Source organism: Ixodes scapularis, unplaced genomic scaffold (assembly GCF_016920785.2).
Source record: "Ixodes scapularis isolate PalLabHiFi unplaced genomic scaffold, ASM1692078v2 PGA_scaffold3__209_contigs__length_174095766, whole genome shotgun sequence".
NCBI lineage: Eukaryota > Metazoa > Arthropoda > Arachnida > Ixodida > Ixodidae > Ixodes > Ixodes scapularis.
In genome coordinates, this window is record NW_024609868.1 from 72,133,307 (window position 1) to 72,159,618 (window position 26,312).

At 46.1% G+C, this 26,312-nt stretch overlaps 1 protein-coding gene and 1 pseudogene across 1 annotated transcript in view; both read left to right on the plus strand.

Moving 5' to 3' along the window:
• LOC121046430 (cholesterol 7-desaturase nvd-like) overlaps positions 1-24,309 on the plus strand; it is a 49,277-nt gene extending 24,968 nt beyond the window's left edge. Inside the window, exon 4 of the mRNA XM_040500655.1 lies at positions 24,199-24,309. Coding sequence (XP_040356589.1) covers positions 24,199-24,309 — 111 coding nt within the window. The remainder of the gene's footprint in view (positions 1-24,198) is intronic.
• Positions 24,310-24,314: 5 nt separating this feature from the next.
• On the plus strand, positions 24,315-25,493 carry LOC115319182 (annotated as a pseudogene).
• The last annotated feature ends 819 nt before the right edge of the window (positions 25,494-26,312 follow it).

Sequence of the window (26,312 nt, forward strand, 5' to 3'; positions counted from 1 at the left end):
TCAGCGCAGCGGATCACTCGAAGTCACCGGGGCCGTCAGAATCCTTGCCCTGTCTGCGTCGGGGCTTTAGATTTTGGCGCCGGCGGCGACGAACGACTGGTATCTATCAGTGTTTCCGCGCGCCTTCTCTCTCCTCCAAAATATGAACTTTGCAAGGTGACCAGTGAAAGGGTGGCTCTCGCGCCGTTTAGATGGAAGAGAGTTTTTGACGTGGGCCCAGGTGCCCTCCACCGTATTGGTGTGCGCACCAGTATTCGGGTTGACAAAGTGCAGCTTGTGGTTAACGGTGAGGTGCGTGAAGCGAGCGTCATCTGCAAGCTTGCGATAGCCAGCCCAACAATCAGTGATTATTCTTGTTCCAGGGCGGACCCACTCGGCTATTAGCCCTAGCAGGGTTTTAGCGTCACGGGTCTCCACGGAAACAAGAAAGCAGCACCCGCTGCCACGCTCCACACTGCCGAAAACCCACTGGCCAGGCCTTAAATGTCCGCGATGGTACTTTCGCCGACCCGAACATACTCTCGTCTAGTTGTACAGTCACGCCTTCGCCGCCAATCATCTCTGAATGCGTAAAGACGGCATTTACCACAACCTCCCGACAAAGGCTCGTCTAATCAGTTATTGTCTTACTTGCGACATCAGTCTCTCGCTGAATGACGGCGCACGGTAGGTTCTGGCACCAGAGGTAGATGATCTTCATGAGTTGGGGAAGCGTCAGGTGCGATCCCTCGAAAAACGAACCGCTCCGTACCGAGACCTCGCCCCGGCACTGAACCTTAAACGGCTACCTCTTGGGCACCTCACGAGTCATCCACCACACCGCATCTCCAGGAATAACCATCCGCAGATCTAGCACGGACTTGCAGCGTCATTGCAGCTTCGCACTCTGGGCACGCACACGGATCCAGGAGCAGGCCCATGCCCTGAAGCAAATTAATTGCTTCAAAAGGGTCTTTCAGGGCGTCATGAAGACGGCACAAGTTAAACGCCATGGCACTGCGACGCTCGCCTCTGGAAGAGTAAAGCGCCGAGAGGGCTAAACGAGCAGAACTGCGCGCTTCTTTGCATTTATTATTTTTCTGATCCGCCATTATACCTCGTGACACCATTCTAACAAACTCACTGGTTAATCGGTCGGAACATGCCATCGCGTGACAAAACAAACGCCAATCACATGACCAGAACGGTTGCCACGGCCGGCATCGTTCCAAAGAAGAGAACAGTCGGACCCAACAACAAAGTAAAGTAACAAAGTGAATAAAAAAAAAAAATAAGAAGGGAGCCGTTCTCGGGCGGCACGTTCTTTGACGAGAGGTTTTGCTCGCAATGTTACTTGTTTGTTTTATTTTTTTGTTTCTTTACCCTAGAGTGTGCCACGACCCTTATTTGAAGCTGCTTTGTTAATTCAATACAAAGACGCGTTGCAACGAAGGAGGGGGGAGTCTTGGCGTCAGAATTCTTGGAAAGAAAAGTAAGAATGCACAATATATATCATAGTGCAAGACCGAGGCCGAGTAACGCCACCGACGACCGTTAGGCTATTTATTTTGTTTCTTTAGACTTTTATCGGGACCACTACTCCACCGTGCCTCAGATTTTCCAGCGAAGGTCCGGCAGTTTTAATATTTATTAGTACTAGCCCGTCGCCCGCCTGCGTGCATAAAGACGACTTATGCGCCAACCGCTCGTCAAGTGATCGTTACGTCAGTTATAGGTTCTGGTAGCGGTCTAAACGGCCCTTTTCAGTGTTTCCATATTTTGCAAACGGAGCTGTGTTTTTAACACGGCACCCCGTGTCTCTGCAGAAATTTCACAGGAAAGACCGAGCAAAGGTATGTGGTCCGCAACTTGAATATCGCGTGTTATGATTAGAATAAAAATTGTTCTTGCTTATTTCACGCCTTTGATCCCAATAAATGCCGCAGTTGCAGTCGTCCCGCGGTGCTGTGCTCGCGCATTCGCCGTCGGCGTGCCTCAGCTTCGTCGTCTTTGCTAGCGGCGCACCGGCAAAGGCGGCCTTTGATCCGAATAAATGCCGCCGTTGTAGTCGTCCCGCGGCGTTGTTGCTTGCTCGATCGCCGTCGGCGTGTCTCAGCTTCGTCGTCTTTGCTAGCGGCGCACCGGCGGAGGCGGTTGATCTGACGCACCGCGTTCGGCTTTGGCTAGCAGACGGCGTTCGTAAAATGGCGTCAGCTGTTGCTAGCTTCACGCCGCGGTACCATGCGTGCTTCCATTCATTCGGCGTTCGTTGCCATGGGTCCATATCACAAGAGCGAATGACATTTTAGCGAACGGCGACATTTGAGCGAATGGTCGTTTTAGCGAATAACGGGGGCGCGCGTTAACCCATCCGTCGCGCTGCGCTTTACGCCGCTTCGCGGCGACAGTCTACGGCAACTCATTACAAAAATATGAACTCACTTGGCCCACCCGAAAACGCCGCTTCGCGGCGTCCGACTATTCGCTAAAGTGTCGTTCGATGAAACGTGGGCGTTCGCTAAAACGTCATTCGATCAAGTGAGTGCCTCCCCGTTCTCTAAGGCCCTTCCCTCATGCTTTTCAATGGGCGGAAGGCGAACAAAAAGAGTTCGAAATAAGGACTTAACGCAGAATGCTGCGTTTCTCCAGCACCTCATAATTTGACGAGCCTTGCACGAAAAGCATGTTTTTAGACCGGAGTTTGGAGATCGTTTTTTTTACAACAACATGGATCTGAAGTATCAATGTGCCGAACATTCGTACTTCGTACCTCAATTGGACGACAAGGTTCTCGGACTTAAAAAACAAAACAAAAAAAAAAACGCTAGATAGAATGAATACAGAAAAGAAGCGTCCGCTCTTGGTAATTGAGCCTGGGGCCTCCGGGCGAAAGTCAAGCACGGTAACGATTCGGCCCCGCACGCGCTCGCTCGGCGACGCGCGTGGCATTACTCTCCCTTTTAAAAAGCGCATCGTCTCGATGCAACGTGCCAAGAAACAAACGGTCAAAATAAACAAAAATATTGGCAAACTTTGGAGGCTTGTAAAATACAGTTCTATCGATCGTAGTACGGCTTGAGGCGCACGACGTGTACGACTTCAAGTTATGGAGGGCGGCGTGATGAATGAAGTCGGTGTTCCGTCGGGCATCACCTCGTTGTTCAGGTCACGGTGTAGGAACCTTCCTACACTGTGTTTCAGGTACCCGAGTCGAAGAAGCACCTTGTAGGGTCGAAATAGCGTTTTAACGGTTGCTCGCTGAGAGCGCGGCAGAGAATGGGTGTCCAGAACTACACCGTGCTTCTGGGCTGGAGGTGAATGACCTGACGACTTATGCTTTAGCGACCACCGTCGACACGTTGCTGGTCATGACTCCGACGTCGCGCGAGCTGGAGAACTTCTTCAGCTGGTTGAGCACCCACCTGGGCAACGTGGATCGTCAGCTGGTTCATGAGACAGCATCGCGTCGAGCATGATACTTGCTTTTTGGCCATGCAACAGCTGAAATGGTGTTAATCCTGTGGTCTTTTGCACCTCCATGTTGTAAGAAAACATGACGTAGGGTAACACCTCGTCCCACGTCTTGTGCTCTATGTCAACATACATGAAGATCATGTCGGCGATAGTTTTGTTTAGTCTTTTTGTTAGTCCTGTCATGTCTGCGCATGGTACGCAGTGCTTCGACGGTGGATGCACCATCCACCGTCGACATGACAGGAAATTCTGAGACAAAGGATTTCTTGAGATAGCCGAGCCATGAACGATGATCCACGGTCTGTAATGAGGACGTCGGGGGCGCCGTGCCGGAGGACAAAGGGCTCGATGAGAAACTTGGCGACTTAAACAGCCGCACGAGATGGAAGGGCTGTTGTCTCGGCGTACCGTGTGAGATAATCGGTCGCGACGATTATCTATTTTCCTGCGTCGATGGTGCAAACGGTTCAAGTAAATTCATTCCGATTTGCTAAAATGGGGCAGATGGCGGCACAATAGGCTGAAAAAGTCCTGCCAGTTTCGTCGGTGGTTTCTTCCGTCGTTGACACTGGTAGCAAGTACGGGTGTAGTGATGGACTCTCTTCGAGCTCGGGCCAGCAGTACTTTTCGCGTATCTTGGCTAGAGTGCTGCTGTAGCCAAGGTGTCCTGCCGTCGAGTCATCGTGGCAAGCTTGAAATATTTCTTCTCAAAGACTGGAAGGGATCACCAGCAACCACGCCGTGTTGTTTTTGTTGACGTTCTCCTTGTAGAGCACATCTTGTTGGTTAAAAAAGGTTGGCAGTGTGCGTAAGAAAACGCGGGGAACAGCCCTTCCTTGTCCCTCTAAGTGCTTTATAAGTCCTCGTAGTTCAGGATCTCATCGTTGGAGGTCTATCATGTAGCTGACATAAATGCGCCGAGGAAACACTCGTCGTCGTCCTCGTCAGTGGAGGCAAGACCGATCTCGACGGGGCCTTTGACAGAAAATCGGCATCACTGTGCTTTTGGCCGGACTTTGTGCATGCTGGTCGAAATAACCAGGAACGGGAGGTGTTTGAAATCTTCGTTTAAGCTCGTGAAACACTGGCTGGCGCTTTTCTTACTACTGAAATTTTATGGTGTATTTTGTAAGGTATGTCATTGGCACAGAAAGCTTCGAAAAATCTCGAAAATGCGGCTACGGCACGTGTCCTCTCGGGGTCAGGACGAACACTCTCGGTGCTCACGACGTGGCCTAGGGAGTTTAGCTTACCATAAGCCAACCGGGATTTCGTTGGCCTGAGAGTTACTTCAGCGGCCTTGATGGCTTGAAGTACGACACGAATGTGTCGTTAGTGCTCGTCGAAGTAGCTTGCGAACACCACAACGTCGTCGAGGTAGGCGAGACAGCTCTGCCATACTAGGCCTGTTAGCGCGATGCCCATAACACGTTGAAAGGTCACCGGCGATGTACATAGTACGAGGGCATCACTCTAAATTTCTACTGTCTATTGGGCGTAAAGAAGACAGTTTTGTCCCGGTCCCGTTCCTCAACCTCGATCTGCCAGAAGCCAATTTTAAGTCCATCGACGAAAAGTATCGGGAGTGGAGCACACGGTCTACAGCATCGTCGATGCGCGGCAGGGTGTACACGTCTTTCTTTGTCACAGCATTGAGTCGGCGATAGTCAACTCAGAATCTCAGGATTCCGTTCTTCTTCTTTATGAGCACGTCAGGTGAAGCCCATGGACAGCTTGACGGCTGGATGATGTCACCATCGAGCATTTCCTCAACCTGTTCTTGAATGACTTCCCTCTCTTTCAGATAGACATGGTACGGTGACTGGTAGACTGGGTGCACGTCGTCATCAGCAACAATGCGATGTTTCACCATTGGTGTTTAGCCAACTTTTGACGACGTGGAAAAACGCTCAGTGTATTCAGCGAGGAGACCGAAGAGCAACATCTTGGTTTTAGGAAAAGCCTCTTTCAATACAGATAACACCTTCGGCAATTCACTACCCTAGGGAAAAGGCCATTTGTATGAGAATGAGAAACTTGTGTCCAATAAACACATACGAATCATACAATATATATAAGGACATATAAGAACATTTAAGAACCACAAAAGAACTATTAAGAACTATATAAGATGTATAAGAGCATCCCGAAGGAAAAACCCATCAATGTAACCCTGTTTGGTAGTCAATGTTTTCTAGTGGACCGCTGACTGTGCCTGACTGTACGTCAAACACGTCTGACTGGCCAACAAGTTACTCTGACCGACAGTCAAACTCCAGTCAGACTCCACTTGTCGGCTTTCTGATGGTTTCCTGGTGGCAGTCGGCCGCCGCGAAATGCCATCAAGATGTCTTGGTGGCGATTCTGATTGTACATCGATTGGCTCTGACTGTACGTCAAAAAGCTTTGACGTGCAGACAGACGTACGGTCAAAGGACGTAAAGTTCGTTCGGATACCACTATTTCGTCAAATCTATGAATACGAAAAATAACCCGACGGAAAAATCCATCAATGTAACGCTGTTTGGCAGTCAATGTTTTCTAGTGGACCGCTGACTGTGCCTGACTGTACGTCAAGCATGTCTGATTGGACAACAAGTTACTCTGACCGACAGTCAAACTCCAGTCAGACCCCGCTTGTCGGCTTTCTGATGGTTTCCTGGTGGCAGTCGGCCGCCGCGAAATGCCATCAGGATGTCATGGTGGTGATTCTGACTGTAACATCGATTGTCTCTGACTGTACGCCAGAAAGCTTTGACGTGCAGACAGAAGTACGGTCAAAGGACGTAAAGTTCGTTCGGATACCACTATTTCGTCAGATCTATGAATACGAAAAGTAATCTATGCACGAGAAAACGATTTCGGGACGTGAGCCCATAAAACCGCTGACGTTAGAGATGTGACACGCAACCGACCGACAACCTTGATCAGAAGCCCGCCGAAGCCGCCGAGGCGTCGAACACGACACCAACGACACCACGACACTTCGCACTTCGCTTCGCCCATGTGGGCTTCGCCGAGCTTCCATGAACGATCGCTCTCGACTCGTTTTGTTTGCCCGCTTTCTCCAACCTGTCGATCCTGCCCGGGCTCTACAATGTCTTACGTTTTAGTAGAATTTCTACTCGACAAGACCCAGCCTGTTGTGAGTTCCGACAATGTAAGGCACTTTAGCGGTGTAGTTGAAGACGACAAGGTGTACTACTGGGCCGGAGACGCTCCAACGAAAGGAGGATTCTACGACGCGAAACTACTGTGCATGGCAGGTGAGTAGAACTGAAGTACAGCGATTGATGTACGATTGCTTGGTTTAACTGCATATGCAGCCGAAGCACTTTTTAGAGCGATGCACTCATTGTCGGAACCTCTCGCTGCAATACTGAAATGCTCTTGACTCGGTCCGAGAGGTTTAGGCAAGAAAGTTTGTATCTTTCTATCAGGTGTGCACGGTAAAAACGTTCCGTAAAAAAACGTAGCGCTTCTCATTAAAAGCTACGGAGAAGCATCCGTAATCTGAAATACGATTGACTTGTCCGTAAATCTAAAGTTACGATTCTTTAAACAACTAAAATTGTTTGGGACAAGCTGGAAGTTGTTTTATTTGGTTTAGACTAATAGACAACGGTTCTCACATTTTAAAGAATCATTTATTGCACTGTCAATCAACTAATGATAAACGTTCCGAAACGAGGTGGCGCTAGTTACCGCTCAATTGAAAAGCACGAGGTGAGATTTTTGTCTAGTATAATCACACTGCCGCTATCTCTTCATCTACCCATCTCCGCTCGGTCGTTTTGCTGCCGCATACCGTTACTGCCGCGCTTGTTTTGGCGAGCGGTAGAGGTGCTTGGTGGTTTTTGTGCGAGCTTTCCTTGTTGTTATCAAAACGGTGAGTTTGTTCTGCTCTTTTTATTAACATTGATTGGGGACTGTCATATATACGTTCGTATTTTTGACACTTCTTTCCTCGAAAGAAACGAAACCACGGATTTGCGTCGCTTGAAACTTTCGGGTTCAATGACTGTCGCTGCTATCTCAGTTCGTGTTTGACGTTCTTCTCAGAGTTGAAAGCTCAAGTCGGGTGCTCTTTTGAACCTTGTGTCATGTCGTGAGCTCGCTGGGACGCGCGGTTCGTCGTTTGTAGCGATTGGGAGGCTATTCGCGCGTGCTGGCTCGCAAGAGTTGCAGTAAAGCACGTGACAACCCATCGTCTGAGTGCGTGAGTGCGCTTTACGAGTTTCGCATCGTTGTTCGCGCTTCCTGTAGCCTTCTCATTTCGCCGAGGGGTCCATATCGTTTCGTCGAAATTCGTTTCGCGGCAGTACGTTTCGTGGACAACTTTTTATGGACACGTTTCGTCGACACGAACGTTTCATCGACGCTCGTTACGCGAATTGCATGCTGCAGTGACGTTTCGCCACTCTTGTATCACTGAAGTGCGTGTAAACCCACACCCCCGCCTGCGTTCACACCACTTCGCGGCGACAGTCTGCGGCTGCTCGTTACAAAAATGTTAACCCACCTAACCGACCCGTACAGGTCGCTTCGCGGCGACAGTCTCATGCAGCTTACCCCCCCCCCCCCCCCCCCCCGAAAAAAAAAAAAAAAAAAAAAAAAAGAAAGAAAGAAAAAAAGAAGGTTAATTCGAGCTGTCGATGAAACGATCTGTCGAGGAAACGTCGTTCGATGAACTGATTCCCCATTGGTGTATCACCACTGCATACTTCACGTTCACTGGTTGGTTAGCAGTCATAATGCAGCCGATGAATTTCTCATTTCACAGAATGCACTTGTGTCACTGTACGCTGATTCCCCCCAACCAGATGGTCTAAGATCATCGTATTGATATTCATTTTTATGCTCATAATATTCTATGTGTACATTAAAGCAATATACCTCCGCTCAATACTTGCACGGCGCAACTCAGGAGGGCGCGTAATACCAGTGTTCCACGGACTGCAAAATTGTGTGCATTAATCTTGGCTCCTCAGTCAGACTGTTTCTAAGGAACATAGCCACGGTTCCTGCAGTTTCAAATTATCTGAGATGCAAGCTCATATTTTTTTCAGGAGGCGTCTTCAACGACAATTGCTTCCTTGTCACTGAGCATTGGCCAATGTTTAAAGAGCCTATGCCATTCTTGAAGGCGGTATGCGTCTTGTTTGGAGCTTTTTACGTGTTGAATTTACCTATTCAATGGAAGCCTTGGCCACTCTCGAGTTTATGCAAATGTGAGAAAATCTTGAAATGCGTAAAGTCCACAGGATGTGTCATAGAATGACATAATCTAGATTACCCTATCATTTATCGTGCCGTAGCGCCCTTTTTCACAACTCGCACAAACATTTGAGCTGTACTAATTTTACAAAGAATTACGCTGCTGCATATTTATAATGAATTGATAACGTGGGAACACTGGTTGTCATTAGGCTGTAACTTTCAAGGCAGGGAAGCATGGTTATCTTGTATAGACCAGCACGCAGCACTGACGTCGCAAAGCTGCGGTGGCGCTGTCGGCGGCACAGCGCAGACGCTTCACTTTACGCGAATTTGGTTTTTGCGCACGCACAGTGCTCACACCTGGTCTGGCCAACGCGGGCTTGCTTATAAACAGGGTGTCTGTCTATAGAATGTGTGCTTGTTCAGCAGTCATTCAGGTTTAACGTGTTCCAACACTACCATAGTCTGACTTGATAGTAGAAAATAAATGGCTTCACCTTCACCAGGCTGAGTATGCTTGAAGCAGGCATGGCATTAATGTTAGATGATGCAATATATCCTCCTAGACCAATCTTCCAAATCAACCTGGAGAAGGGCTTGAAGAAAATGGGAGCAGTGAAGCGAACGACGGCCCAGCTCAAGATTTTAGCGATGCTGAAGGGCTTCAAATGAAGTCTCCACAGAAATCCCTTGAACCTGTATGTTTTTTTATGGTAAGTGCAAATTTGAATTCCTAGACATCTAGCATGTACCTAAGAGGAAGACAACACTAATGTGACTGATGCCAATCTTTTGAGAAGCGTAACAAAGGGCTTTGTGAGTATTCAGAACTTTCAAATATCGAAGTGAATGATGTAATATTTTGTTTATACTTTCATCGGATAGGACGGTTCGGCAGTTGTACGAATTTTCAATCTGAGAATGCTCCAGGACACACCATCGTAAAAAAGCAACTGAAACGACTCACAAAAGCCCACACAGAAGTCTGGGAACTGTATGCAAATAAAACTTATTTCAACTCGTTTATTTAAAACGGGAAGGCATCCTGTAATTGTAACCACAGATGGTTGATCTGTAAAATGTTTGAGCCCCCAGAGCCAATACATGATTTGCTGCGGTATGCTGCTGTGAACCGGTGATGCATGCACGCATTGCGAGTGCTACAGTGTCAAGGCAGATGTGGGCGACATGATATGGTATTCATATCCCGTGTTATTAGGAGTCTGCGTCTGTTTAATTACAGCAACCGGCATCCTGCCACTTTACAAATTATCTCCTTGCAACTTTTTTGCCCCTTGCTCTCGCGCAAAATAATTATTCGTTTGATATTTAAATGTATTATTATTAGAGGGGGGGTGCAACGATTTTATGATTAAGAGAATTTGCATCTCGTAATTTTTATGTTGTTTATCACGTCCCGGGGGATACAGAAAACATCTCCTTCATTAAGAATGTTGCGATTCTGCTGCATAATCGCAAAACAAAAGCCCAGCTTTTTCCCCCACTTGCAGCCGCAAGTGGCAGCCGAAGGAACTACGGCTAGAAGATTACGTGCCCTCGCTCGGCTCCAAGCTGCAGCATAACGCCCGCTAATGTCAGCAGAGAGAGGGAGAGGAAGCGTCCTCCGAGATGGCACACGGGAACCTACACGGCACTCCGAATGACGTCACTAGGAGTGCGACCAGGTGTGACCCTGAAGACTGGGAGTGAGTTGAGGGGTGCCCGAAATGCCAATAGCTGTCTTTTTTTTTACGCAACAACTAGGACACGCAGGCGAAATCGGTTTCCTGTTCTTTACTTCAGAAGTGTCGGAGAGCAACCTCCACAAATTTTTGACCGAAGTCCGGAAATCGTTGCACCCCCCTTTAAATAGTAACTTTTAAGCTTTGAACTAAGTGAAGCCTCATGGTTCTTTCTTTTTGTTTTATATAGAGGTTTTTCAAAGCACAAGTCGGCCGGTCTGCCAGCCACCTGCAGCCATGCTTGCACTGCATGATTACTTAGCCTGTCCAGTGCCATCTGCTATTTAAGCTGCTCTAACCTGATTAAATTGACAGTCTGACAATCTTGTGTCTTGTTTTTCAGAAAATACAGTGTGCACCTCAAGACGTCGAGCTATGTTTGACGACTTAACCATTTGAACCAGTTGAATTATGGAGTCAACTTCTCTTTTGTATTTTTTTTATGGTAAGTCTCCAGTCTGAGTTCTTACAGAATGAGCATGTCCCGGAGGGGGAGGCAACGCTCAAGTAGCTGATGTCACTTTTTCGACAACTGTTGTAGCAATATCAGCCACATCTAACATGTTGCCCCTAAAGCCCCAGTTTGAACATGTATCAAGCCTTTTTCTAATGCATATTTTAGCACATTATGAGTTACCATCAAAATGGAACTGCATGGTTTATTCTTGTTTTGTAGAGGTTTTTCAGGGCACAAGTTGGCTGATCTCTTGCAGCCTCCTGCAGCCATGCTTGGACTGCTGGGTTACTTTGCATGTCCAGTGCCAACTGCGGTTTAAGCTACTCTCACTTGCTTTAACTGGCATTCTGACAGTCTTGTGTATGTCTTGTTTTTCAGAAGGTACGAAATGTCGAGCAACGTTTTATGATTTAACTATTTGAACAAGTCGAGTTACGGAGTCAACTTCGCTGGTGTATTTTCATGGTAAGTAAAAAGTGAGTTATTACAGATCGAGCACGACTTGGAGAGGGAGACAACGCTGATCCAGCTGGTGTCACTTCCGACAAGTTTTGTAGTAGTGTCCGTCGCATGTAACATTGTTTTGACCCCAACTGGTGTTACTATTCACTACAGCTAGATTCAAACCTAATATGCTAAATTCATTTGACTAGTTACTATAGCTAAATTCAAACATACTAGGTCACCTGCTGCTGGCTTTTTGTAGCCGATGAACTTGCCACGTTTGAATCGCAGGTAGTATTAAGTAGTGACACGTTGCAAGCAACATATTGATGTAACAATTGTTTTCTTGGTAACACTAACTGTCACACACTAAGTTTGTGGGAAGTAAGTTCTGTATCACGTTATTTTTACTGAATAAAAAAGTAGCAATGTTCTTTTGGAGTTAATTTTCTAATTACAGTTACATTGAGGAGCATGATGTGATGCATACCTTATATCTAGATTGTCATGGATAGACAATGACCAAAAAGATTATGCACTTCGGATTATCGATGACAAGTGCCAATGACAAAGCGCAGCTAGCAATGCAGAGAAAACACTGACAACAGATAAACAAGGAGAATATTTTTTCTCAACTCCCTCCAAAAGTTGTGCTTACAGTGAGGAGCAGTGGTGGAGAAAGGTAACCTCAGAGGCAATGGCTTTGTATATTGTTGAGGTTTTAACCAGGAACAAATCCTTGTGCATGCAAGCCATTCCACCAAGTGTGCCAGTTGAAAGCTTGTTCAGCGATGGAAATGGATGTGCTTGCCTTCAGAAATGTAAAACTTTTGGATGAAAATTTAGAAAAGCAACTGCTCCTTCAGTATAAGATGTAATAACACTGATACAGGCACTTTGTGCAAAAAACCTGAGCATAGCCGGTTCCTAGTTTTCCTTGTTTATTTGTTTAATAAAAGAAGTAAAGTAAGATAATGGAATTACCTCTTAGGAGTAACCAATATAGGCTACGTTTTTCTTAACTAGCTTAATTAGGTAGTCTTTATATAAAGTATCTTGCCCAAGGCGACAAATATTGTAAGGGTCCTCTAATCGCATAATTTTTTCGCTTAGTTTATGTCGATGCCTACAAGGTCTTGCTCTAAGATTTGAAATCTGTTTTCTTGTATATTCTAACACATTATAAGGTAACCTTTAAGTAAAGGGAACTGCATGGTTCTTAAGTCTTGTTTGTAGGAATTTCTTGGAGCACAAGTCAGCTGATTTCTGGCAGTCTCCTGTGGCCATTGTATTGCAGTATTAGCTTGGATAGTTATAGCCAGCTACGATTTAAGCAACTCTCATTTGTATAAATTGTCATTCGTGTTTGTATGTTTTTTTTTTTCAGGAACTACATTTGGAATTGTACAACGTGGAGCAGTTTTTGACGATTGGTCACTTTGAAAAAGTCATTTTGTGGAGTTCGCTGCACATGTTTTTTGCTGGCAAGTAAATAGTTCAGTTTTTAAAATCTAGCATGGTCTGAGAGAAAAGCAAACTTGATGTGACTGACAGCACCCTTCTGAAAACTGTTTAAACAATATTGATCACATCTAACCAGGGTTTTTCTCACAGTGAGTGGCAGTGGTTTCGCTGCCCACTAGTCCTGCTAGCTGCCCAATTCTTTGAAAAATGTCTTGTAGCCTTCATGTCTTGGCACAGAAATCGCTGTGCTCGGCGGACTTCTGTGCCAAGACATGCAGGTACAGGTCCCCACAACCAAATTAATACGACTTGGTCGAGGTGCACGCAGAAGAAAGATGCAGCTGCTGCCTGTGTCCCCCCCCCCTCCACAGTCATAGTCGGATGCCTATTTGTCCACAATGTGTGGAGAAAAATCTGTCTAACATTTATTCTATCCTAACTTGTACAGCTTCACTAGATCAAAGGCCACAGTTATTAAGAAGGCCTTCCACAAGATTGGCTTTTTCCTCATCTGTGCAGATCCGATATGGTCTCTATAAATTAATTTTATGCGGTTGGCTTCACATATTTATTTCTTGTAGATATAAAATAACTGGTGTAATGAAAGTTTCATGGTACCTCTTTTTTAATGGGTTGCTCGTCTCGGCTTGACCTATTTTCACTTTAAATTCGACAGCATTTGTGGGCGAACCTTTTTGTCACTTTTCACCAGTCGGTTGGTCTGTTTTATGGTTTGTGTGACCGATTTGACTCTAGCACAGGCAACGGCAGAGGCACATGATGACAGCTTGGTTTGTATGAGCGCTCATGCAGAGAGAAAGCGTTTTAAAATCGTGCATCTGACCCTATGCTTTTGTCAGCTCCAAATTCAACTTGTAAATTGGAGTATATGGCATGCAGGTACACCAAAATGCATCGTTCGCACACATCGGAACAGTCTCTCAGAGAAAATTATGAAGAAGGGTCCGCCTTTCAACGGGCAACAAAAGAAATGCGCAGCCAGAATGCGCTGACGAGGTGGCCAAGCAAGCTCCTTGAGTGGTAGGCACTTGGGGTAAAGGGAATGGCTAGATCACATTTTGGGGGTAATCAGGTGCACTAAGTGTGGAGCTTGCAAACAGACTTGCATGCCATATATAAATACTCTGTAAATTTTTACCACTCGCTCAACTCAAAAGCGTGTGCACAGGTGTGCTCAAACGTGGGTAGGATGGAGCTCCCAAATTGTAAGACTGGGGACTATGGACTAAGCTACTGCTTAGTCCCCAGTTTTTGATAGCAGTTTTAGTACACATGCACTCTTTCACCCGCTCAGTTCTGTGAAAACCTTCTGGGATATCTAAAGAGAAAATCAAGTTTCTATGTTCACACACTCTAAGCACTCAAGGCTGACCACCTGATTCGACAACGAGAAAGAGTGCAACTAGCCCTTCGTTCTAATGGGAGATTTTGAGTGGCTGCCCAATCTTATGAAAGTCTGGGATATGAGCTTAGCCAGTTTTACATAGACTCTTCTGCAACATCTCATGAACCTTAGAAATCAAGCATTACTCAAACTGAATCGAGTTTTCCGGTTGGTTCATCAGTTCTGAAGAAATGCTTCAGATTATAAACCAAATCACTATTGCAATTCCGGCTTTGCATTTTTTTCTAAGTTTCGAACGAATTTAGGCTTGAAGTGTATCGGTTTTGACTAAGAAACAGGAGAACAAGACCCTCAAGTCAAACATTGGTTTCAGATATCGGGTCACAGGATGAACAATTAGAGGCCATGTCCATTGGACTTTTGTATAAGATTCATGGCTAATAATTAAATGGACTGAGGGGGGCTGTGTTTTATGCACAAGCTCAATTTGCATCTGCTATAGATATTTAATTATTTTTTCTCTGTTTTCTCTTTAGCACATTATGCTACATGCAGCATCTGAAAACAAAGGCCAAACACCACGGGGGGCTCTACTTTGGCTCTTCAAGGACCCAAATAAAGTGTTCGAAGGTATTTTTCTTATTTTCTCATCAATTATTCAGGTGACATTGCATGATTGCTGCAAGCAGCATAGGAAAGAGTTTTTAATATTCGTTTAAAGAGATCCTTTTCCATTTCAAAATTCTGTAACTTTTTTTTTATAGAAAACCTGGTTGTATCAGCGTAATAATGAACATTATTTTATGTATAGGGCAGCATCACTAAGCGACTGCCTGTTAAATGAACTGGAGAAATCTGCACCTACAAGCATTGAGCTCATATTCTTACCAAAGGTCTATTTTAGCAGTGAACACCATTGTGACATGTAAAGGCACAGCTCCGTCTCTGTGGAATGTGAAAACAGCATTCTCTTTAATTTCAAGCATGAGTGCCGACGCAGATGAGTGAGAGTGACGTTTGGTGTTGTCAAGAAGGTGCTTTATATCGCTGTTTAAAAATGCAATGACTGCGGTGGTCGTTCAGACTGCAGATAATGTTTTGTAATCCCACTACCTTCTATAATTGTGCACATTGGTCTGAATGCCAGAACTGACAGAAGAAAAAACAACTGACATTAAGGAAACTTGCTGCAGATGCATTGCTCAGCTGTGTTGCCTGCTTTCCACAACAGGTTGTGGCAGCTCTCGATTCTATACATTGGTGCCCATTGTCAAATTCAAATAATGTAGTTTTATTTTACACAGACTGGAGTTGCACCTTAAAAGTTTTCATGGGAATCTGTGTCTCAAAAAGAAAACCTTTGATAAGTTCAGCTTGCTAGATGAAGGCATTAATTCTTCGAGCTCATTTTACAGCCTACCTTTCTATTGACACCGCCCTATGCGGAGAGTAAGTCGTCTGCTTCTTGCACAGACATTACGGTGATGTCAGAAGGGTGACGATCTCTCATTGGCTTTGATTGGAAGAATATAGTGGGTAGACCACAATGCTAGACACCATGAGGTCTACGCACTATTTTTTTTGTTCAATCAGCCAATAAGAGCTCGGCCTTCTGACATTACCGCAACCCCTGTGCAAGAAGCAGACAAACTTGCGCTCCCCATAGGATTACGGATACTCAAGAGTGCTTTCCGTAATATAAGTTACGGAAAGCCTACTCTGTTTGCCCTTTTACCGACAACTTTTATGCACTTTTACGGATACTAGAGCGATTTCCGTAATAGGTTTTATGGAATGCATATTCCAGTCTGTTTTATGGACAGCTCTTGAATAGCGTTACGGATAGTAGAGCACTTTCCATAATCTGTTTTGCGGAATGTCCTTTTATTTACGGATTGTGTATATGTTTAAAAGGATTTTTCCGTTATTAGAATTACGGATGACCTTTCCGGCAGCATAGGTGCCAGAGAATTTCTCCGTAAGAGAGGCAAATTTTTTACAGATGGGCTATTGGCATTACCGCTATGTCGCAGCTCATTATTATTGTTTCATGAAGAGCGCAGACAGAAAGCATCCGTGAGCATAGTTCAGATATGTCTGCTGCTCGTGTTCATCCATGGAAGCAAGGGACTGCCTGTCGTAGCATGCATGCTTGCTCTCTAGCTTCAGCTGAGTCGCATACGTTTTGTGAATTAAAGTATACGGTCGTCTCGAAAGGTTCAGACATCGAGGGCGTTTCTCTGAAACATGCTTTGGGTGCACGTGGGCCCGTTTGTGAAGGAATGTCCCTGTTGCCTAAAAAATCAAATTTCAAAAGTGAAAGAAAAAAACAAGAAATAAGGACGGGTACAGACTTATTCCCTTGTTCGAATTCAATATGAGCAGCTGTCACCATTGCTGAGAAACCCTCAGCTCCGGCATTAGGTTCCAAGTTGTTATAGCATTTTTGAACTTCTGCATTGGAAATGACGCAATAACATTGGTAAAATGTTTGCTCCAAAAGTGAGAATGTCTGCCCCAAAACCAGTTTTTGCCTGCTACAAGAGCTCCAAATCACCATTTGTCAGTTTCACCATTGCAGTTACCACCTGCTTTAACTTAATTTATTTTAACTGTGCTGTTTGTTTTACCTTTTCAGATTGAGCATCGCTCAAGGCGGGCGTTTTCTGTGACCTAATAAAGATACAACAGGTTTGATTTTGCATTTTACTTGTCATTTTATTGGCTGTTCTCCTTGAAGTTAACTTGCAGTGATCCTATGGCAGTCGAAAGTATGTAATAGTTTCTCTGGCAACGCTGCAATTTGGTTAGGCTATCCTATCAGCTCAGCAGTGATCACAATCACACCTTCCATCAAATATGTTCCATCAAAGACCACCGCAATACGTTCCATCAAAGACCACCACAATACGTTCCATCAAAGACCACCACATACGTAATTTGGGACATTCCATCAGTGGCAGTCAGACGTCGTCTGATGGACCATCAGGGCAAGTTCCACCAGGGCTGCTGACTGGCAGTCAGTGTCCCAAATTACGTACCTTGATGGAATTTTCAATAGGGAATCTATGCACAAGAAAACGATTTCGGGACGTGAGCCCATAAAACCGCTGATGTTAGAGATATGACACGCAGCCGACCGACAACCTTGATCAGAAGCCTGCCGAAACGCCGAAAACGCCACTTCGCTTCGCCCGTAGAGGCTTCGCCGAGCTTTCATGAACGATCGCTCTCGACTCGACTTGTTTGCCCGCTTGCTCCAACCTGTCGATCCTGCCCGGACTCTACAGTGTTTTATGTTTTAGTAGAATTTCTACTCGACAAGACCCAGCCTGTTGTGAGTTCCGGCGATGTAAGGGACTTTAGCGGTGTGGTTGAAGACGACAAGGTGTACCAGGTCTACTGGGCCGGAGACGCGGGAACAAAAGGATCTACGGCGCGAAAGTACTCTACATGCCAGGTGAGTAGACTTGAAGTACGGCGAGTGATGTACGAGTGCTTTGCATAACATGCTGAAGTCTTAACTGCATTTGCAACCGAGGCATCTCGTATAAAACGAATGGTGAAATCGTGTTTCCAAAGTGGTGGTATAGCGTAGGGGTTAAGATGTCTGATTTGTACGCAAGTGGTCGCGGGTTCCATTCGCGGTGGTCCTGCCTTTTTTTTTTTTTTCCTCGAACATTTTGTTTTATTGAGGCATTTGGCGATATTTATGAGTGCGTATAGCTTTACTCTTATATAAATGCTGCCCTTGTTGATGAAAATCCCTTGGCAGTGGCAGTCAGACGTGATCTGATGGACCATTAAATGACGTCTGATGGTCCATCACGTTATATCAAGGCTGCGGACTGGCAGTCAGTGTCCTAAATTACGTACCTTGATGGGATTTTCAATAGAGATATAAGAACCGTATAATAAACTTATAAGAATCTTTTAACAAGTTTCTTAGAAGCTCTTATATATCATGTATGATTCATATGTATTTATAGGACACATAAATTTCTCATACGAATGAGATTTTTCAAATGCGTACAGAACATGCCGTCACAATCAGGAGTCCTATAACACACACAAAAAAGACACATCACATCCTGAAAGCTGAAGATATACTAATTAATAATACTTTTAAAGGGCTATCTATGTGGACTATACTTGGACGTAAGTTTTTCTTTGTCGCAATCCCCACGCACCGCAACCGCCCCCCCCCCCCCCCCCGTTTTTTTTTTTTATTTCTTGTCGGTCCCGATGAAAAATTTGAAGTTGGAACTGACATTGTCAGTACGTTCGAGCTTCAGCCACGTTTCGATTCACACGAAAGTTCCTGTTTTGCTATCGGTTATGACACCATTTAGTTGGTCACGCTTCGAATGAACGCTTCGTATGTTAGTGAAAGACACAGAAAGAGTTTGTGCACGCCTTGCGTTAGCGGTGAAAGACCGTGCACAGTGTGTGCGATTATAAGCGCCTTTGCGTTGTTATCTGGATACCCTGACGCAGTAAGATACATCGTGACATTCAAAAACTTAGTTACCTAATTTTAACATGTCCAAACGGAGTTTAAAAGGAACCTGTTTTTCTTTCGCGTGTCCAAGTAGTTTACTTCTTCCCTGAAGAGCCTTCAAGGAACAATGCTCTCTTTAGCCAATGTATCGAACACAGTATGCCATCCTTGTCTTGAATCGCAAGAATTCAGCAATGATGAGACCTTCTTTGCTTGATAGAAATTTGCCCAAGCGATGCGTTCTTTCGATAAGGTTTGTAGTAATGTCAATTCCAAGCTGCATTGAACAGAACTCGATAACTTTGGCTTTTAGCGCGTTTCATGTTTTATTGCTATCGTCTCTCATTTCGTGAACGAGTAGGCCACAGTATCTAAGGCTATTCGCAGCGTAATCGCAGCCGGAGTGTACATCATGAATCTGAGATGCAACAGCACTCTCAGTTGGTACGGCATTAGCTCCAGCCAATAGGTTTTTAGAAACGTTGCCCTCAATGGCGGAAACCCTCGAGGATTAGTGCTGCACAGTATCATCTGTCGCTTTTTGAATTTCTTAGAGCTCCTTTATTTCGAAAAGTATGGCGTTCTGTCCATGCTCTATCCTTTGAACGGTAGCAAAAGCATTTGCCAGAAGGTCCGCTATGGGCACTGGTACAACAGTGTCATTGCCAAATCCGGGGTTTGATTCTACATCACCCGATTGAACTAAAAAGAACACACCGCACACTTGCGGACATGACGTCCCGAAACCAATAGCACACGCGGCGAAAACGCAACAACCAAACACTGGATCACGATATCACTAGCCGACAATAGTTGCTTGGGCGACTGCGAGCTGAAGTTTTCAAAAAACCAACCTGCAGCAAAAATATGCGTGAGTACTCCATCACGGCTGTGGTAGCGTGCGCCGAATGACCGACGTGCGATAGCGGCTCTTGTAGAAGCATCGTAGCTGATGAACAGTGTTGGCAGGCTGCTAATGCTCCTAAATTGAAATCCACCAGGACGGGTACCGGGAGCCGCTGTTTTCCCGTGATTTGCTCGAGAACGATCGCTTTATTGCCGTCCCGTGGTCCGTCTAGTACATGGGCCCCGTCATTGCTGGCGATGCCCAAAAGTTTAATCTGCAGCAAAAAGATACGTGAGTGCACCATCATGGCTGTAGTAGCGTGCCACCATATTTGAGCTTTTGGAGCAGGTGATTCAGGTTCGTCACCTTGCATAAAGTTATGCAAGTACTATAGAAAACCCCGCAGTTTCTCAAACTGCCATTCGCACTATATTAACCACGACTGTAAGAAAGGTCATTTTTTGCAGCAAAAAGGTTGTTTCGTGAAGTGTTGTAATAAAAGGGGATAAAAGTGGAAACTCTAAACTTTGGCAAGCTCCTCATTGTCTTTAAATCTCGATGCATTTACTAAATCAGTCCCGCATTCGACAACTGCAAAAGCAACAAAACTATTTTAACAGAGTAAATAAACTGCACATGTCACAACATGCATTTTTTTCTGAAAATGAAGATAATGCGACGAAGGGTCATACGAGTAATCCTCATGTGATCGGTGCCACCGGACCAAGGATTGACACCACTCTTTCTCCCATGCAAGGCGTCAATAATCGTTCCAGCGAATAGGAAGCTACTATAAAGTGAAATTAAGGGCTGGACACTCTTCTTGGAAAGTGGCCACTTTTCGCTCAAGCACACACTTTAATAGTCGCTTTTACGTAGGGAAATATAAGCGGTTAACTCCCCAAGCAGCAGAGATTTGGCCAATCATTGGCCAATCATTAGCCAATGGCTGGAAATGGCCCTTCGCCCTGCGGCCAGACAGTGGCAAGCCATTGGCTAATGACTGGCGTTTCTTTGGCCATTGGCCAATGGCCACTGACCATCAGTCATCGGTCACACATTGGCCAATGAATGGATATTTTTTGGCTATTAGCCAAACGATCATCGCCTGCCATTGGCCATTGCTTGGCCGAATTCCGTGCTGCTTGGCTCAAGGTACGCCAAATTTATGAAAGAACAAAATTGTTGTCTTATGTGACAGTGCTTGCTCAGCTTACTGTGGGACGGAAGTGGTTCGTGTACCACAATCCCATTTATAATCGAGCGGTAACACATCATATCTGCTGAAAGTAGGGAGTTATACAATAGCGCACACTAAAGCCTTGCGCACGCAAAGAATAGCGTCGTCGCCACTGCGCATGCTCCGAACGCAAACCAGGTTTTGCGCTTTGCGTGCGCAATTTTAGCGTGCGCTATTTCTCGGAAATAGCGTGCGTACGCGAAGAGTCTTTGCTCGTCTCCAAGAAGGATTCGTGATGAGAAGTTGGCTAAAGCCAAAACGAGCAGAGTTAAAAAAAATCGCGGCTTCCAGGATTATGTCGGCAGCTGCTTTGGCGGCGTCGTGAGTGCGATGTCGGCGGCATCCTTGCGACGGCGATTTTCAATACGGGACGACGTTGTACTCGGTTTGGCAACGATCCCCGGTAACTTGATACTTGCGACACTCGAACATTTCTCGACGAAGGTACGATCTGCGAAGGTCAGTACACGATACCTCTTTTGCTGAAGTGATGCAGACGGACACGACCGGTCGTCCGCTCGCGTCGCATTCTCATGTTTAAACCAATCTAGTTCTTTTGACCACCGCAAAAAAAAAACTGTTTCTTTCTCAAGTTACAGCATTTCTTCTGTGAAATAAAAATTGTGACTATCCTGGTGGCGTTGTAAGCCCGAAGTGCTTGGGCTTTTGCGTCGCGACGGAGAAACGCTATTCTAAAACTCTCTTGCGTCGCGTGCGCTAATACAAGTGATAAATTTAGCGCTAGCGTACGGTAAAATTGCATACGTTATTCTAAAACTTCGCAGTATTTAATAAATCATAGCGGTGAAAGCAGGTGGCGTATCGTCGTCTGCTTCCAGCCGGCATCTAATGACGTCGGTAGCGCTATCCCGCCGTACGGTATGCAAGCACGGCGGTCGCTCATCCGGTTAGCCAACCAGAGGAGGAAAACTTCCTATACCACCCATGGAACACGATCTGGTAAACTCTGGAAGTCCGGAGGACCCATTGAATCCCCTCGCATCCGGAGGCTGTACGAAAATCAACATGGGGGCACTGCAAAACTAAACCCGAAACCGCACGGCAGAGCCATTGTGCTAGGATGGATGGGCGGTAGCTTGCACCACATCGATTTAAAATATATATTGCAGCTTTCTTTTTCCCCCGGTTTGCCTGTTGTTTTGCTAGCCTTATGCTGCTTTGCGGCTGGTTTTCGGGCTTTAATGCTGGTTAATGTGCGTTGAAACGCACACATGACAGCATTGAAACGCGAGACGAGCCGCAAAGCAGCAGAGACCTAGCAAAGCAACAAAAGTAACACATACACAAAAAATATGCAATGTTTGTTCTTCTGTGTTCATTTTTTATTCGACAGGCCGTAGTAAATGCACACGACATTCCTCACTATTTGCGCAGAAGAATCAAAGAAATTAACAACAAAACATGATAAAACGTTAAGGGTTCGTGCAACGAAGGTGATGAAAAACGTCCTTGCAGAAACACTTCGCCAAATTTACATAAAATATCTGTAGGTTTGCGATCCTTTTCGAGCTTCTTGGCGCATGCTCACAGGCCTTGCGCAGTCCAGCCACAGGCGTGGGGCCAAGAAAAAAAAGTTGAATTACTTGCTTGATTGGCCTTTACGTGCCTGACATAGTCATATGACAACAGCAAGCCTATTCTGTACATCCTTTCAAAAAATGGTACTTCAAATTCAAAACTGCGACACAAAATACTTGTATCTTCTCTGTTTCTCTTCTCCTTGAGTCAAATACCTCCACGCTCAATTGACGATCATTTCAAATTTGATTATATAAGTAAGCATAAGTAAAGACCGACGACGGTGCCTTGCCACTAAAGGAAGCTAAGCAATGAGGTTAACAAAAACAGAAGCTCAGCTCTCTTGTATTAAGTCTTCATCGAGAACCTGTATTAATTTTTAATATCATGACTTGAATTTAGGAGTGCGTCACTGCTAGACAAAACGGGAAACCAGCACGGATTGCTCCATCACACATGCTCAGTAGATAAAAAAATATTTAGGCTCACTTTCACTTCTCGCGAACAGACGCGTGCATCGCTGACACCTATTCCAAATAAACAGCTGACCGCAAGAAGTTTACCATCTTTTGAAGCGAGCATGTGGTCGATCTTGATATTACAAGAAGTTGCCAGTTACTTGAAAACAGCATATTTCTCGCGACAAGCGAACAAGGGGAATCCGAAACAATGATAGGATTGGGTTTTGTAATGTGAAACCATCGCAGCTATTGCCAAAATCAAACAATTAATACTCACTACCACTGCGACAGTTAGCTTCTGTTGCGAACATTTAAATGAGAAACTTAAGCAAGAGGAGAAGACTAGAAGAGCGTAGCGCACGTCCATTGGAACTCGAAACCATTGGTATCCCGGCTTTCGGCAGTAATTGTTTCCCACTTGGCACAGATAGGCACAGCAGGTGGTGTCATGACGACAAAAATCCGTGCTTGACCATATTGCAAAAACAACTAGTTTCCACGAAAAAGAAAAGAAAGCTGCGCGCGCACGAACGTGGCACGAATCTCGCGCTGTGACGTACTCCCAGAAGCGAAACAGTTCGCGGGATCGTGTTTTTAGCGCGTTCTCACCGTCCACTGACTTCCCCGCTCCAGCGGCCAGCGCATCTCGAGGCCCGAGGCAAGAGTTCGGAGACAGATGCAGAAACACTGGCGCGCAATGTGTGATTTTCAAATTTGTATCGCTGTATAAGTAATTGTATCGAGTTACAGAGGTGCTTTTAATGCGTGTGTACTTTTGAAAAGGCATAAGAGTCTAATTGCCTCACGGCGACGTTGAGGGGCTAGTCAGTGCTTTTTGGTAGGGAGGAAATAAGCGGGATGCGACCGTTGGATGGAGCGAGAAGTGACTCCGATCGAGATAAGCGAGGCAGAAAAAATACAAGAACGAGAAAAACACCCGAAGGCACGCCTCGAGGAAGGACAGACAACATGGCCAGCAAACCGAATAAGAAGGAGACAACTAAACAAGCAAATACGATCGAGAATGACGGTGGAGGGGTTGGTAAAGTGCGAGGGATGCGACCGGTGGGTAGATCTAGAGGCGACGCCATTTGAAGCACTCAAGGAGGCAGAGACAAACCGTTACAGATGCGCGCTGTGCATTAAAATTGAGGTACTTTATGAGATTTTAGAGAATGCCCTGATAAAGGCAAAAGAAGATTGAAGAGAACGAGAGTGTCTCAAAACGCTTTTTGAAGAGGAGAAAACATTTAGGGCAGCAGAACGAGCTAAAAGGGAGAAGCTGGAAGAACAAGTTGCAGAGCTCACCAACATACAACAGGCAATGCGAGGTGAGGCGAAGAAGCAAGGGAGGTCTCCGAGAAAGCCCAAATGACGCAAGAAGGGGAAGGGAGGATACAGGAGACAGGCCCCGTCAGGCAAAAGGAATTGATGCCTCCTCCGATAGATCAAGGAAACTTCCAGGTCAGAAACGGAACCCCGAAAGTGGTACACGAGGACAGCAAAGTAACAGGCCAGAACGGGGAGAAAGCAGTCAGGGTAGAAGATGAAAGGAAACAGAAACTGAGGAAGTGACAAGCATGGACATAGAGAGACGGATAATCATGGTCCAAGGACAACAGGAGCGGTTTGAGGAGGTACATGCACTGCTAGCTGGATTAGTGAGGCAATCGGAAGTGGACAGGATTGTGATTGGCCTTCTCGCGCAGCGGATAGCGAGTCTCGAGAACGAGAAGCAGGTTGAGGCAGCGAGGTAAACGATATTGGAGAGGATGATGGAAATGCAGCATAAAAAAACCAACAGGGATTGAGGAAGATGAGGAGGAGGACACGGCGCCCGAGGCGAAGGGAGAAAGCGTAGTGCCAACGGCAGCCGGCCAAGAACAAGCCCAGGACGACATGATATCACCAGGGCGCCAGGAGAACAACGCGCTATCACCAGGGTGACAGGGGAGAGACGGGGCCGAGCTTGCCGGCAGCTGGAAGGAAAGTGACAGGAAAAGGAAGGCAGAAGATAGACAAGAGCACTCGGCGGAGTCGAGTAACAGAGAGCAGAGACCAGCCGGAGCCCCAGTCCACCCCACAGAACCAAGACCGGGCCAAGTCCCTACCCAGCCCACGGAACAGAGAAGGGCAGGGTCGACACCATTGAGATCCCCAAAGGGGGCCAAGAGAGAAATCATTGCGGCAGGAGATGGGAATGTAGGAAGATTTGCGGCGGCGCTGGTCCAGGAAGTACGGGTGGAGGACAGTGTTGAGTTTCTCTATCAAAGGAGAGTGACCATGGACAAGGCGCATGAGGCCATCCGTTCATATGAGGGGAAGGCCCGAAAACTCCCTAGGAAATACGTGCTCCACTTTTGCCTCAACGAGGTCCTTGCAGGGCACAGTGGAGAACGTGACGGCCAAGTTGGAAGAAACATGGAAAGGAAGGGGGTGCCGAGCTTATCATCTGTTCTATACCGGAGGTGTCTAGCCGGTGTAAGGAGATGCAAGCAGATGCAGCCAAGGCTAATGTACGGATACGGACGATGTGCATAAGGATCAAGGCGCGTTTCGTAGACATGGATCTGGTACTAAATCCCAGGTGCATCACTAACGAGGCCTCTCTGTACTCAAATGAGGGAGTGCAGCGAGTGACTACGAAGATCACAGGGATGATAGCCCCTTTTTTATGGCAGCAGATCCGCCCAAAGACACCTCCAAATGCCAGCGAGGGAAAAAGACCACGGAGCGTTGACGTCCTATGGTATTATTAGAGCAGCCAGTAAAGAGTAGGCGCAACGAGCAGCCTATGCGAAGTATCGGCCGCTGGCAGAAGCCGGGTGTGAGGAGAAACGAACGACGGAGGACGAGAGGGGGACAGGGGGGCCCCCACCAACAAATAGTGAAAGAAGGGAACACAGGGGGGGGGGGGGGGGGGGGGGGCAACGGGTCCGAAAGCAAAAGGACGAAATAGGAGAGGAAAGAAAAGGCGGAGAGAAGTAAGGATGTCTTTTCTATACATACAGGGAGCAAGAAAAGCGAGAGAATGGGAAGAAGCTTTCCAGATTCTTCAAGCGGACAGCATTGGCGTCTTCGAAGTGAAAGAGACACATCTTAGAGATTAAGAAAGGCCCCCAGAGTGTGAAGGGTGGGTCCGGGAAGGAAGTAACAGAGACGGCAAAGGGAAAAGAGGGGGTGGGGCGGGATTTTTCAGTGGGCCAGGATGGCACAAGCAGGGTCCAGAGTGCCAAGAACACCTGTGGATGACAGGGAGAATAGCGGGGCAAGAGGCGGCAGTTTTAGTGGTCTGTTTGTGGACCGGGGCAGGTAGTGGGGAAAAGAACAGTGAACTGGTCAAGTGTATTGAGAGAGATTACCACAAACTGCAAGTCCCACCACCATAATGGGTGATTTTAATGCGCACCTTGAGGAGTTCGATGGGAGAACAAACTACAATGGTAAACTGCTGCTGGACATGGTAGAACATCTGGACATGATAATAGTCAACACGCAGAAAAAATGCACAGGGACGACAACGTGGACTCCCAGGGAGATGAGTTTCACTATCGACTAGTGCCTAATGTCCCCAGACG